Source organism: Jaculus jaculus, chromosome 15 (genome assembly GCF_020740685.1).
Source record: "Jaculus jaculus isolate mJacJac1 chromosome 15, mJacJac1.mat.Y.cur, whole genome shotgun sequence".
In the NCBI taxonomy this organism is placed as follows: domain Eukaryota; kingdom Metazoa; phylum Chordata; class Mammalia; order Rodentia; family Dipodidae; genus Jaculus; species Jaculus jaculus.
In genome coordinates, this window is record NC_059116.1 from 68,262,956 (window position 1) to 68,277,472 (window position 14,517).

Sequence of the window (14,517 nt, forward strand, 5' to 3'; positions counted from 1 at the left end):
AGCACTTGGGAGGCAGAGGTAGGAGGATCACCATGAGTTTGAGGCCACCCTGAGACTACATAGTAAACTCCAAGTCAGCCTGAGCTAGAGTGAGACACTACCTCGAAAAACCAAAAGAAAAAAAGAAAAAGAAGAAATGTGATTAAATAGAACTTGGGTTAAGGTTAATGGTTAAAACCTGGAGGAATACAAGTCAGGAATGAGCTTATTTTGTTGGTGTCTGGAGAAACATTTTGCATAGTGGCTGGAGAGAACATAGAATGAAAATACTGGTACTCACTTAACTTTCAAAGTGGAACAACTAAGGAAATGACAAGCATCAAACACACCAAGAGGTAGTGTTGAGGTCACCATACCTGCACTACAGCTGAAGAACTTTCCCTGGTCACACACAAACAGTCACAGCGGAGTCGGAAACCACGCGGCTACTGACTGCTCTCCAGCTCATTCAGGTCTAATCAAAACAATACACTGTTGGACTTTTTAAGCTTAATATCTACTCATCTGATTCATGTATTTATAAGCAGTTTCCTTATTTATTCCACCAATAACAGATTAAATTGTTCATATTAATTCCAGAGTTTCACAGGAACATACACGTTCACCTTGAGGGAAAGAGGAGAGAGAAGAGGAGGCAGGCCTTTCTCCCCAGGGCCTCCCGTGGAGGAAGCCCTGTGCTCAGAGGTCATCAGGTAGCGAAGGTCGTGGTGAGGACGTCGTCGTGCTGCCGCAGGTGCACTGAGCCGATTCCCACCGCAGGTGCTGGCAAGGGCGGTCGGCTCACAAGACGAAGCTGTCATCAGCGCACAGAAGAAATCAGAACTGGGGACATGGCTAGGTAAACGTGGACAACGTACTTGCTGGGCAAGCCTGAAGACCTAAGCATGAACCCCAAGAGCCCATATGAAGCTGGACACAGTAGCATGAGCATCTGTATCCCAGAGCGCCTACAGCAAGACGACATGGAGACGTGCCCAAAGGCAGCAAGAAAGCGAGTCCACCAGCAGGGTTTTCTCCTCCTTCAAGTATATACACATTTTTTTCATAATATTACAGGTTGATCAACCTTAACCCAAAATCTGAAATACTCCAAAATCCAAAACTTTTAAACTTTTAGTGTACAAAAAGTTTGAATTTTTAAGCCTTTCAGACTTTGGATTTTAAGGTTCTTCAGTCAATAAACTCTATACAAATATTCCAGATCTAAAAAACTCAAACATCTGAAACACTTCTAGTTCTTAGCATTGCAGATAAAAGGTACTTTGCCTGTAGTGTTTTCTTTTGAAGAAATATTTCTTTCTCTCTCTCTCCACGTCTTCCCTCCTGCCCTCCCCACACGACCACACTATGTTGTCCAGGCTTGTCTCAAATCAGCTTCAAATTCATAACTTCAAGGGAGCCTCTCCGCTTAGCCTCCTAGCACTGTAAGCAGGCACCGCCATGATAGCTCAGAACTAGAATTTTCTATTTCAGTTTCCCTTTAAAGAACAAAGGGAATTGATGATAAAAACCCAGCTATTGCTACCCTAAGAGAAATACCACATACACACATGCACACATGTGCGCACATACATATCATCATAAAAAAGAAGGTTTTACCTTGCAGGCCAGTTGCTTTTCAAACCTTGGATAAATGAAACACCATGGACCCATATTCTGGGGTTCCTCCTGACTCCAAATGACATCTATATGAAAATAAATGTATTCATTACCTCACATATACACATGTACGAAAAAGGGGAGCAGGGGAACAGGGGTGAATAGATAATAGATTGACTTCTGATCACAATTAAATATCTGCTGTTCCAGTGTGACACAGTGGTGTTTCCCCTGACAAGCGCTGAGCTACGTAGGGAAAGAGCAAATATCCATAGTTACTAACAGTTGGGGCTGAGAGGAAAGCTGACACAAAAGGACAGGATGAGAACACAGGGCACTGATAGAACTATTTTGTATCACAATGACATATGAATGGAATTATGTCTTATGTAGTCTTTTAGGCCTAGTTTGGGTTATTAAAATACATTTGTGATTTAGCCAAGTTGTGTATGGCAATTGTTCATCCCTGCGTGGTAGAGTGCTTACTGTTAGCATGTGTGAGGCCCTATGTAGTATTCCAGTACTTTCCCCTATTTTAAAAATATATATTTATGGGCTGGAGAGATGGCTTAGCAGTTTAGTGCTTGCCTGTGAAGCCTAAGGACCTTGGTTCGAGGCTCCATTCCCCAGGACCCATGTTAGCCAGATGCACAAGGGGGCACACGCATCTGGAGTATGTTTGCAGTGGCTGGAGGCCCTGGCGCACCCATTCTCTCTGTCTCTCTATCTGCCTCTTTCTCTCTCTGTCTGTCGCTCTCAAATAAAAAAAATAAAAGTGAACAAAAAAAGAGGAAATGCATATAGTTGATAAATATGTGAAAAAGTGTTCCATACACTTAGCCATCAGGAAAATATAAATAACAAAAATTATTTATTTGTTTGAGAGAGTGAGAGTGGAGAAGAGGCAGAGAGAGAGAGAGAATAGGCACAGCAGGGCCTCCAGCCACTGCAAACAAACTCCAGATGCATGTGCCACCTTGCGCATCTGGCTTACATGGGTCCTGGGGAACCAAACTGAGGTCCTTCAGCTTTGCAGGGAAACACCTTAACCACTAAGCCATCTCTCCAGCCCATCCTGCCTCCATTGTTAATTGTTGAGTAGCAGTAGGGTATGTATGGAAGATTATTCCTGCAGTTGAACTGTATTCGTTCACTCACCAGTTAAGGGCATTTTGATTGTTTCCCACTTGGGGCAATTACAAATAAAGCGGATATAAGCATATTTAATACAGATTTTTCTGTGAGCCTGTTTTCCTTTCTCTTAGATAAATCCCTAGCAGTGGGAATGTTGGGTCAGGTGGTAACTTAAAGTTTAACTTTGTAAGAAATTGTTTTCCAGAATAGTTTCAACTGCTTGCACCAGCAATGAGTAAGGATTTCTGTTGCTTTGCACTTCCAGTTTATTTCTTTGTTTTAATCTTATACATTCTAGCCATTATTTCTTATGAGCTTAATTTCATTTCCCTATCACTAAATAACACTGAGCATCTTTGGGTATGCTTATTTGCCTCTAGTTATTTGAAATAGGAGAAAGACTTTTTTAAAGCTGACTTTCTTTTTCTACAGTTTTAAAGATTGTTTCAATATTCTTGATAGTCCTTTGTCAGATATGTATTTGCAAACATTTTCCCCTAGTTTTTTACTTGTCTTGTCATTTTTTTAATTATTTTATTTTTCAGAGAGAGAGAAAGAGGCAGGAGCGAATGAGCACAATGTGAACAAACTCCAGACACTTGCACACCCTTGTGCACACATGCAACATTGCACTCTTGAATCACTGTGCATCTGGCTACGTGGGACTTGGAGATTAGAACATGGGTTTTTAGGCTTTGCAGGAAAGTACCTTAACTGCTAAGCCATCTCTCCAGCCCATCTCTTCATTTTTATTACAATTATTTTCACAATGTAAAATTTTCCTTTTGATAAAGTCAATTTTTCTTTTATGAAATGTGGCTTTGGTGTCATAAGTAAGAGCTTCTAATCATCCAAGTACACAAAGATTTTCTGCTAATAGTTTTACATTTTGTGCCTAGGCCTACGGTCAATGGAGTTAATTTGTTTGTAAGGTACATATTGCTATCACATATTCTAACCCTAATTATTAAACCTGTTAGTCTTTTGCAAATATACTATATTTCTCACACTCCATAGTAGAGCATTGACAAACCACAAATTCTCAAGAAATGAGTTGCTTTAGCTGGCAGAAAGGGTGACTGAAATGGACACCAGAGGAAACATGGGCACACTGGGTCTAGTGGTACTTTGTTTCCTATCTTCAGACTCCAAGAGATTTGACTTTCTAGTAATTTTCACTGCCATCATCACCTCTTTTCATGTGAAACAGTTCAAATAGGTCTTGGGGACCTGACAAGCAAAGAGGAACAAGCCTTACCTTTAACATGTTTATATTTGCTCATCTCTTGTTGTAATGAATCCAGTGGGAAAGGGCATAGCTCCTCTATTCGAATGATGGCAAAGTCATGCTTCTTGGCCCCCAAAGATTCTCTCTGCTTCAGCAGGGCATAAAAATGCTTGCCACAGCAAAATATGAGGGTCTTAACACTGTTTTTAGGAAAAATGGGCAATGGGGTGGGAGAGAAACAGCCTTGAGAATTGTGTCAGAAGAAAGGAGAGACTAGATTTCAATGCCTCACCGATGGAGCTGGGGCTCTGCTGCTGGTTTCAATCATCTGCTACACCCTAAAATTCTTGAGTAGCATTCACTTTTGCTTGCACACTCTAATTCCTACTCAACTGACTAAAAGCAAGTATATCAGGGTCGGGGCACAGCTTAGTAGTACAGCACTTGACAAAAGCCCTGGATATTCTCTCTTGTTCTCTCTCTCTCTCTCTCTCTCTCTCTCTCTCTCTCTCTCTCACACACACACACACACACACACACACACACACACACACACATATTCACACAAATTATATCAGGATAGAGGACAATTTGTTCACTTACTGAACTTCCCATAATAGGAAAAGTATCAAATTACTTTTTTGGATCTACTGATGAATCGCCAATGACTGCTTTGAATGTTGTTCCTGGCGCCATTTCTTGAAGAGTTGACACAGCTGCCTAAGGGAGAGAAAAGGCCACGTGTGTATTGATGGATGGACATGAGCTGCCGCGTTAAGAGGAATCTTGTAAAGAATGACACCAAAATTCACATGGTATCTTTTGCAAAAATATCAGCTCTAAATATATGTGTATACGTCTGTCTGTACCACAATATATTTTTTTTAAACATAGGGTCTCATGTATCCAGGCTGGCCTCCATTAACTATGTACTCAAGAATGACTCTGAATTTCTGATCTTCCAGCCCGTACCCCCAGAGTATCGGGATGGCAGGCATGTACACCCCATTCAGTTGATGCAGAACTGTAGCTAGAACCCAGGGCTTTGTGCATGCTAGGCAAGCTCTCTACTAATGGGTTACACCCTCAATCTAACACAACATATTTTTAGATTTAAACTTTCACAGCACTTGGGAAATGAAGGCAGGAGGATCAAGAGTTCAAGGTCATTCTCAACTACATAACAAGTTTTAGGCAAGTTAGGTTATATGAGACCTTATCTTTAAAAAAAAAAGAAAGAAAGAAAGAAAGAGAGAATATTGCTGAGTGTGGTGGCACACGCCTTTAATCCTAGCACTTGGGAGGCAGAGGTAGGATGTTCACCATGAAATCAAGGCCACCCCGACACTACATAGCGAATTCCAGGACAGCCTGGGCTAGAGCGAGACCCTACCTTGAAAAACAATATATATGTATTCTTCATTTTGGGGGGTGTGTGCAGTGTGTTTGTGTGTGCAGATGCAGGTACCCAATGCACACATGTGCAGGGGCCAGAGGACATCGGTTGTCCTCCTCTGTCACTCTCCCACCCTGTTTCCCTTGAGGCAGGGTCTCTCACAGGACCTGGACTCACTGCTTTGGTTAGACTAGCCAGTCAGGAAGCTGTCCTGACATCCTCCTCGTATCCTGACATCCTCATATCTCTACTCCCCTGTGCACTAGGGTCCCGAGGATGTGTGGCCACAGCTGGCTTTTTATGTGGATACTGGAGCTGGAACTCAGATCTTCAGGCTGCACAGCAAGTGTGCTTACCCACTGAGCCATCTCTCCAGCCCTTATGTTGTTTTATTGTTGTCCTTTTTTTTTTCTTGAATTTGCAATCCTCATGCCTCAGCATCTTAAGGGATGGAATTACAAATGTGTACCACCAAATCCAGCCTGGATGTGCATATTTCTTGGAAATAAGTTACAATAATTTTGAACTTTCATTTGGTCCCTTTAAGATGGCTGTTTCAAAATATGTGTCCAAAGGGATTGTATTAACTTTTCTTGAACATTCTGTGGTGCTTAGAGGATTGTGAGAAAGTGAGTGAGAGGGAATATGGACACTTACAACTGAATAGTTGTCAGTAGTAGAAACTACTTGAAGTGTGTTTCCTTAACAATGACTCCCAGGGTGGACCAGGACAAGGCAAGTGAAGTATACACCATGCAAAATGCTGACAGACTCTCTCTCTCTCTTTGACGTAGGGTCTCACTATGGCCCAGGCTGACCTGGAATTAACTATGTACTCTCAGGGTGGCCTCGAACTCATGGCGATTCTCCTACCTCTGCCTCCCGAGTGCTGGGATTAAAGGTGTGCACCACTGCGCCCAGCAGGCACTGTCTTGTACCCTCAAAGTGCTGGCTGTGAGAATGAGGCCCTGTGTACTACCCAGGAACTGGCAGATACTGCTAGACACAATGATGAATCGAAACAAGATACTTTCAGTTTTTCCTTCCATCCCAGATATACACTGTATCACCTTTGGGGGCAGCATAAAATATCCCTGAACAGCAAGATTTGTAACGTCCAATCTCATCTCAGCAGGCATATACAAACTAATGCAAGAAAATTGTGTCAATCCCAACTGAAATTCTCAAATGAAACTGCAAGAAAATGGCAGATGGGGAAAATAAATGCTTAGCAGTATCTATTATCTTGAATGCCACTGTTTGTAAACTAGAATATTTTGTGATTTTATGATATATTTGAAAAATGTACTGTTTATTGAACAATTATACAGGTGTGATAGTCAAGTTCTATTATCTATTTGATCAGCTTAGGAATCAAATAAAAGATATCCTGCTTATACGGGTCTGTGAGAATGTTTCCAGGAGAGATTAACTGAGGGAGCAATCCTTCCTCCACAGTGGGCAGCCACTACAGACAAAGAACTACAGATGAAGGAGCTCTGAGAGGACACAGAGCCTTTCACCTGGCTGTCAGTGCTACTTGCTTGTGCATTCACCCAGCTGCCCTAATGCTCCTAACCTTTTCAGACACCAGAACTGGCTTCATCATCCAGTGTAAACCAAAGACCAGCAACTCTCCAGGAACCTCTAGGCCTTCATAGCCAGGCTGGGAACATTGAGGCATACAGCCTTACAGACTGAGCAGCTGCCAGGTTCTCTGACTTTCTAGCTTGTAGACAGCTATCACTGGATGACCCAGCACCAAGTTTGTAAGCAAACCTATAAATCCCCTTTATAATACATGTTTATTATAGATTTTCCATTCCTTTAGAGAACCATGACCAGTATAATAAGAAACAAGAAGAAATACAACCTTCTAAAGAACAACAGCAATAAGCTATAATGTTACAATATTTATGCTTATTAAAATAGGAGTTTACTTTGATAAACCATTAAAGAGAAAAATTAAGATTGCAGATATAGCTCTGTGGTAGAGTGCTTTCCTATTATGCATTAAGCCTTCACTCATCCTCAGAGCTACTACTGGTATAAACTTAGACCATTTGGACTTGAAAACTTTTTCTTATTTATTTATTTATTTATTTGAGAGAGTGAAAGGCAGACAGAGAGAGAGGGAATGGGCACGCCAGAGCCTCCAGCCACTGCAAACAAACTCCAGGATGCATGCACCACCTTGTGCATCTGGCTTACATGGGTCCTAGGGAACTGAACCTGGGTCCTTTGGCTTTGCAGGCAAATGCCTTAACTGCTAAACCATCTCTCCAGCCCCTTCAAAACTTTTTCTAAAGTTAAAATTTGGGCTGAAGTTCAACAGCAGTGGCTGAGTCCCTGGCAAGCCAATTCTCTCTCTTTTTCTCCTTCTGTCTCTCTCTAAAATAAAAATAAATAAAGTTAAAATCTGCATAGATTGAGATACCAGTGTAATAACATATGGTCTTCAGTACAAGTAAAATGGGAAGATATTCTTCCATTATTTTTCAAAGGTTAACAAATTAAAGCAAAGTGAATTCATACTAAAAAGATTTGTGTGATTTAGAACTAAAGTTAGATATAGATAATAAAGAAAAAATGGAATACCAAAATAATCCAAAGGAAAAACCTTAAAAGGCAGGTTTTTCTACTTACAGGATACCTGAGCAACATCTTGGGAGAAGCAACAATGAGGGGTTTTCTGAAGTTCCGGACCATCTGTCTTCTCAGTAGGTGGAAGTATTGCGCAGGGGTGGTTGGGTGCACCACGAACATGTTCACTGTGTCGCCATCCACGCCCTCTTCTGAGCTGTCACACATCTTAGAAACAGAAGGAAAGGACAGGAGTGTTTACATAAACTACTTTAGTCCCAAGGAAAATATGCTAGCCAAAGGGAAACACATGTGCTCTCAGTTAATAAAAGGTTGTTTCTCTCCATTATAGGAAATACTAGAAGGTATTTTTCAGAAAAGGGAGTTCTGAGAGTTCTTTCCGCTGGCTCAGTTCTGCGTTGTCTAATGCAGCTGTTTCTCAACATTGCCGACTGCAAAAAGCATCTGGGGAGGACTTGATTTTGGTTACTGTTGGGTTAAGGTGGAAGAGGAAAGCATGAGAGGAACCTTACTCTCCTATGAAGAAAATGCAGCTACAGGGTTTCTATGCATGCACACACACACTTGTTTTAGGACAAACGCACAATCAAAACAAGTTGAGTTTGCTGTAGTGGCACATGCACGTAATCCCAGCACTGAGGAGGCTGAGGATCAGGATTTTCGGTTCAACTTGGGCTATTTAAAATGAGTAAAATTCACTGGCCTTCCCGTGTTGCTATCAATGCTAGCTGCTGCTATAAGTCATTGAGTGTAAAACCACTGACAGTCAAGATCTAGAGAAATAAACCTCTGACCTAAGTTATAAGTCTCTGGCCTCTAAAGGTTGCAACTATGAGCCTCTAGTTCTCAAGACCCAGAACTATAAGGGTCTGGGTTTGTTAGTCCAGTGCAAGGGCCCTTGGCACTCAAGAGCCCAGAACCAACAACACTGAGGAGGCTGCCCCTTGCTTATGTGTAACTTCCATTTGGACAGAGAAGAGAGAAAGAACTCCAGTCAGTTGACTGGCAAATAAGATTAGCTGGTCCTTAGCTGAGTGTGGTGGTGCACACCTTTAATCCCAGCACTCAGGAGGCAGAGGTAGGAGGATCACCGTGAGTTCGAGGCCACCCTGAGACTACATAATGAATTCCAGATCAGTCTGGGCCAGAGTGAGACCCTAACTCAAAAAAAAAAATTAATTAATTAAAAAGATTAGATTGGTCTTGGTCACTTATCTGTGTGTGCATATGAAGCTTTCACCACTCAGGTTTCCGAGTTCCTTTACTCACGCAGTCTCACACTCGATCCTCGACTTCAACAACCTGTAGCTCAGGCTCTTTGAAGTGATATGACATGATGCCATAAAACTGGGTAACTTACAAGCAACTGAAATGTAGTTCTCATAGTTCTGGAGGTAGCAAACACCAAGATCAAGGTCCCAGTAGGCTTGGTGTCTGGCAAGGGCCATTTCCTGATTTCTACATGATTCCTTGTCACTGTCATTACAACATGGAAAGGGCTAGCTGGCTTCAGCCTCCTGAATGCTATAATTACAAGCATGCATCACCATGCCTGGCTCCAGAAACCATTTTATTTGACATAAAACTGCAATATTGCTAAATCTGAGGCACTATGTTTATAAGAAATATTCACACTGCATTTAGTCTGTCTCACTCAAATACACTGAATTACAGTTAAAGGACACATGACACTATCTATAAGAGCTAGTATGAAATGTCAAAGTACCTAGGAAGCAGGACAACGTTGTTTTTTGGAATGTAGTAGCTTTCAACATACCTGCAAGAACCGCTCTATTCGACAGGATGAGTGGTCAGGCCCAGCCCCATCATAGCCGTGTGGAAGGAGGATGACAATGCCACTCTGCAGGAGCCACTTGGCCTCCCCTGAGAAAGCGTGAGGTAGAAAGGAAGAACTCTATGAGGTGACTTGGAGAGTGACATAAATACTAGGTTACTGCCTGAGCATCTAAAACTGTTTACATCCCATGCATTTTCTAACACAGATTAGTGGGGAAATACATTTGACCAGGTGAAAATCTATGATGTCATGTGCTTAGGATTTAGCAAGAAGACAAAGTCCTATCTTCCCAAACAGTATATGACGCTCTGACTTCATTTTAGACAAAACTCTTAGTAAGAATGGGCAGCCATCCCGTCCTCACAGCACAGCAGACAACGTGGGTCACTGTCCTTAAACAAGAAGGCAGTGGACAGTTACAAATAGTCTCTTGATATGTCAAACTCCAGGTTTCTCAGGCACTTTTCTTCCATTTAAAAAGCTGCAGAGGGCTGGAGAGATTTCTCAGTGGTTAAGGCATTTGCCTTCAAAGCTTAATGACCTAGGTTTAATTCCCCAGGACCCACACAAAGCCAGATGTGCAAAGGGACACATGTATCTGGAGTTATTTGAAACAGCTGGAGGCCTTGGCACATCCATTCTGTCTGTGTCTGTTGCTCTTTCTTTGTTTTTGTTCTTTTGAGGTAGGGTCTCACTCTAGCTCAGGCTGACTTGGAATTAGTCTTAGGGTAGCCTCAAACTCATGGTGACCCTCCTACCTCTGTCTCCCAAGTGCTGGGATTAAATGCATGTGCCACCAGCCCAACTCTAATATTTTTTATTTTTATTTTTTACGATGATTTTTATTTTTATTTGTTTATTTATTACAGACAGAGAGAGGGGGAGAGAGAGAGAGAGAGAGAGAGTAAGAATGGACACACCAGGGCCTCTAGCCATGGCAAACGAACTCCAGATGCATACGCCTGGCTTACGTGGGACCTGGAGAATTGAACCAGAGTCCTTAGCCTTCGTAGGTATGTGCCTTAACCGCTAAGCCATCTCTCTAGTCCTCTAATATTTTTTATATTTTCTTATGTGATAGAAAGAGAAAGTCAGAGAGAGACAGACAGACAGAGAAAATGGATGCACCAAGGCCTCCAGCCACTGCAAACAAACTCCAGACACATGCACCACCTTGTGCATCTGGATTAAATGGGTCCTGGGGAACCGAACCTAGGTCCTTTGGATTCATGGGCAAGCACTTTAACTGCTAAGCCATCTCTCCAGCCCTCTCTTTGTTTCTTTCTCTCTTTCTTACTCTGCTTGCAAAATAAATAAAATATTTTAAGAAATTAAAAAGCCACAGATTTGCCAGGTGTGGTGGTGCACACCTTTAATCCCAGCGCTTGGAGGCTGAGGCAGAAGGAATGCTGTGAGTTCCAGGCCAGAGCTCTAGGCCAGCATGGGCTGGAATGAGACCCTGCCTGAAAACAATAACAACAACAAGCTGCGGATCTGCAAGGGAATCATCATTCTGACCCTGAAGTACCACTGTGTGGGCCCCAAGTGCTGACTAACCGTGCTTCTCAACCCACCCAGTGGACTTGGAAGTCACAACCCCGGAGCTGGCAGGTGGACACACTTCTCAGAAGATGAAGAGAGCTGCCTGGTCACTGCCCACTCGCAGCACCCCTGCTGACAGACTGCACGATTGTCTGATGGCTGCCACATGCCTGAGATTCCTCAGGTTCTGGGGGAGCTGTGGCAAGCAGAACCTCAGAAAGAGCAGCTCTGTCTCCTTCACTTGGGGCCATGCATCCAACACCCAGTCACACACTAACACCAACCTCCAGAGATGAATGTGTCAAAGATGATTTGGGCTCCGTTGAAGAAATCACCAAACTGAGCCTCCCAGAGGGGCAGTAACTTCGGGCTCTCGATGCTCATCCCATATTCGAATCCCAGGACAGCCTCTTCAGACAGAGGGCTGTTGCTGACCTAATTGCAAGGACGAGAACCAAACACTGGAGTGCAAGGGACATCTGAGAAGAGCCAAGGGGAAAGTAGTGTAGTTATACAAACCTCTCCCAGGGAAGAAGGGTGCGAGGGGAGCTCTGATTTCCATCACCACATTCCTTTGGGAAAGGAGACCTACTGCTCACTGGCACTGACACAGTTGTGAAAGGTTAGGACAAAGAGAGGAAAAGAATATAGGTATTAAAGTTTTCTCAAGAATAAGCAATGTACTTCTCAGATGACCCACCTTTGGAGCTAGAGAGTAAAAATGTCACACAAGCTTTTTTAAAACACTGGCATAAATCAAAGATGGTAAAGACTGACCTTTGGTTAGAATCTGTTACTCTAACATCCTACTTGTATGAATAGAAAGAGCCTGATGTTAATATTTTAAAAGCAGAATGCAATTTAATTTCTGAGGACGTTAAAGAGACATGCAACATGCAACCTGATTCTGAGTGGGCTTGAGGAGGCAATGTGTCCGGTCTAATTTCTGACTCTGCTCACTGTGCTGTGGTGGAAGATAATGCCCTTGTTTATACGAGAAAGAAAGACGCTGCAGGGTTTCAAGATGGTGACAAATTTTTATTTATTTTATTTTATTTTTATTATTTTATTTTATTTTATTTATCTTAGATAGAATCGTAATCTGTAGCCCAAACTGGAATTCACTATTTAACCCAGGCTGGCCTCAAACTCACAGAAGTCTTCCTGCTTCAGCCCCCAAGTGCTGGGATTGAAGACATGGGCCCAGCTTGTTTCAGATTTTTAAGGTTATGTCTCCAAGGTTGGAATATAAAATAAAAACTGTTAAGCTATATACATGCAAAGGTCAAATTTTATGAGTTACATCTCATATTAAAAATTAGGGGGGCTGGAGAGATGGCTTAGCAGTTAAGCGCTTGCCTGTGAAGCCTAAGGACCCTGGTTCGAGGCTCGGTTCCCCAGGTCCCACGTTAGCCAGATGCACAAGGGGGCGCACGCGTCTGGAGTTCGTTTGCAGAGGCTGGAAGCCCTGGCGCGCCCATTCTCTCTCTCTCCCTCTATCTGTCTTTCTCTCTGTGTCTGTAGCTCTCAAATAAATAAATAAATAAATAAATATTTTAAAAAAATTAGGAAAAAAAGGCAGGCGTGGTGGCACATACCTTTAATCCCAGCACTCAGGAGGCAGAGGTAGGAGGATCACTGTGAGTTCAAGGCCACCCTGAGACTACTTAGTGAATTCCAGGTCAGCCTGGGCTAGAATGAGACCCTACTGCAGAAAAACCAAAAAACAAACAAACAAAGAAAGAAAAAACCTCAGGAAGAAGTATATTGCTAATGACAGCTATAAAACAAAAATTGTGATTACAGGGCTAGAGGAATAGCTTGGTGTCTGCCTGAAAAGCCACAGGACCCAAGTTAATTCCCCAGGACCCACATTAGCCAAATGCACAAGAGGCTCACACATCTAGAGTTTGTTTGCAGTGAGTGGCTGGAGGCCCTGTCGTGCCCATTCTCTCTTTCTCTCTGTCACTCTTTCTCTGTCAAATAAATAAATAATATTTTTTTTAAGTTTAAAAAAAATTGTGATTACAGACTCTGAACTGTAAATCCAAGGCTCAGAAGTGGGTTGTCCTCCATAGTGAGCTGTTAGCCAGGGAGACCCAGAAGGACCCCAAAATAATGTAGGCCATTGTGTAAACATTTGGATTACCTACCAGAGTTAAAAAGTGAGACACCACAGGCTGAGGTCATAGGACATCAGAACACCATGCTTGGGGGTATAGCTCAGTGGTAGAGCATTTGACTAGAGAACTCCATGCTGGAATGGAAAGGGAAACGGTCCTTCCCGGCTAGCCTTCATAGCGCTGGAGAGCCCAGCTACAGCCACTGAAGGACAATGGTCACCAAGAGCGTGAATAATCAGGGGACCCTGCAGACGGTGAAATAAATCAACCAGCTGGACAAAAGGTACAACCTGTGCACTAGTGGCTCACAGTCTCTGCAGGTCACCAGCTGTGCTCTGACTGGACGTGAGACCTGCTTATCCAGATCTAGTACTGGAAACCAAGTCAGAATCCCATGGCCGGGAAACTCCGACTTCAGAGAAGCTCCCACTGCTCTCTGGAGAAGAGCGGCCTTGCGCACCAAAAACCCTCTCAGATAATTTTGCATACTCCCTTTAACCCAAGCTGCTCTCCCTGTTGGTTGGAGAATCTGTTTTATTTTAAAGATGGCAGAGAAAATGGACGAGAGCCAAGATCCACAGAGAAGACAAAAAGATACTGGACTGCCCACTGCAAGGCGTGCCACCCCACCACATCTGCCGGGCCCAGGGGGAATTGCGGAGGAAGCTGTGACATGAGTATTGTCCTTCCAGCTAGCCTGACAACCAGCTCTACTGTGATGGTGACAGACATGATAATCAATCGAAACCCATCAAAGCAGAAATCCAGAGGCTACAAAGAACTCAACACTAAATCAGACTGCCAACAGGCCTGCCATGGCTCAGGGAATATTGTGGAAGGGGCAGAAAGATTGTTAGAGCCACAGAGTGCATGGAAATACCCTGAGGCACAGTACCCACTATCCCATAGGGACTGATTGAGGCTTCATGACCCCACAGTGAATCCCATAACCCCACGGAGGAGGGTCCCAAGGTAACAGAAGCCAAGGCAATGTGATGAAAGAGTAAAATAATATAACATATATATATTTGTGACTCATGAGCTGGGAAGATGGATCAGAAGTTAAAGACATTTGCTTGCAAAATCTGCTGGC

At 43.0% G+C, this 14,517-nt stretch overlaps 1 protein-coding gene across 1 annotated transcript in view; it reads right to left on the reverse strand.

Annotated features, from left to right (window-relative positions):
• Positions 1-489: 489 nt before the first annotated feature.
• The window catches only part of Dhtkd1 (dehydrogenase E1 and transketolase domain containing 1), a 50,365-nt gene continuing 36,337 nt past the window's right edge, over positions 490-14,517 (reverse strand). The window contains exons 11-17 of the mRNA XM_004662338.2: positions 11,586-11,736; positions 9,739-9,845; positions 8,004-8,168; positions 4,599-4,681; positions 3,992-4,161; positions 1,600-1,685; positions 490-793 (exon numbers count right to left, since the gene is read on the reverse strand). Of these exons, the coding sequence (XP_004662395.2) occupies positions 689-793; positions 1,600-1,685; positions 3,992-4,161; positions 4,599-4,681; positions 8,004-8,168; positions 9,739-9,845; positions 11,586-11,736 (867 nt within the window). The 3' untranslated portion in view covers positions 490-688. The remainder of the gene's footprint in view (positions 794-1,599; positions 1,686-3,991; positions 4,162-4,598; positions 4,682-8,003; positions 8,169-9,738; positions 9,846-11,585; positions 11,737-14,517) is intronic.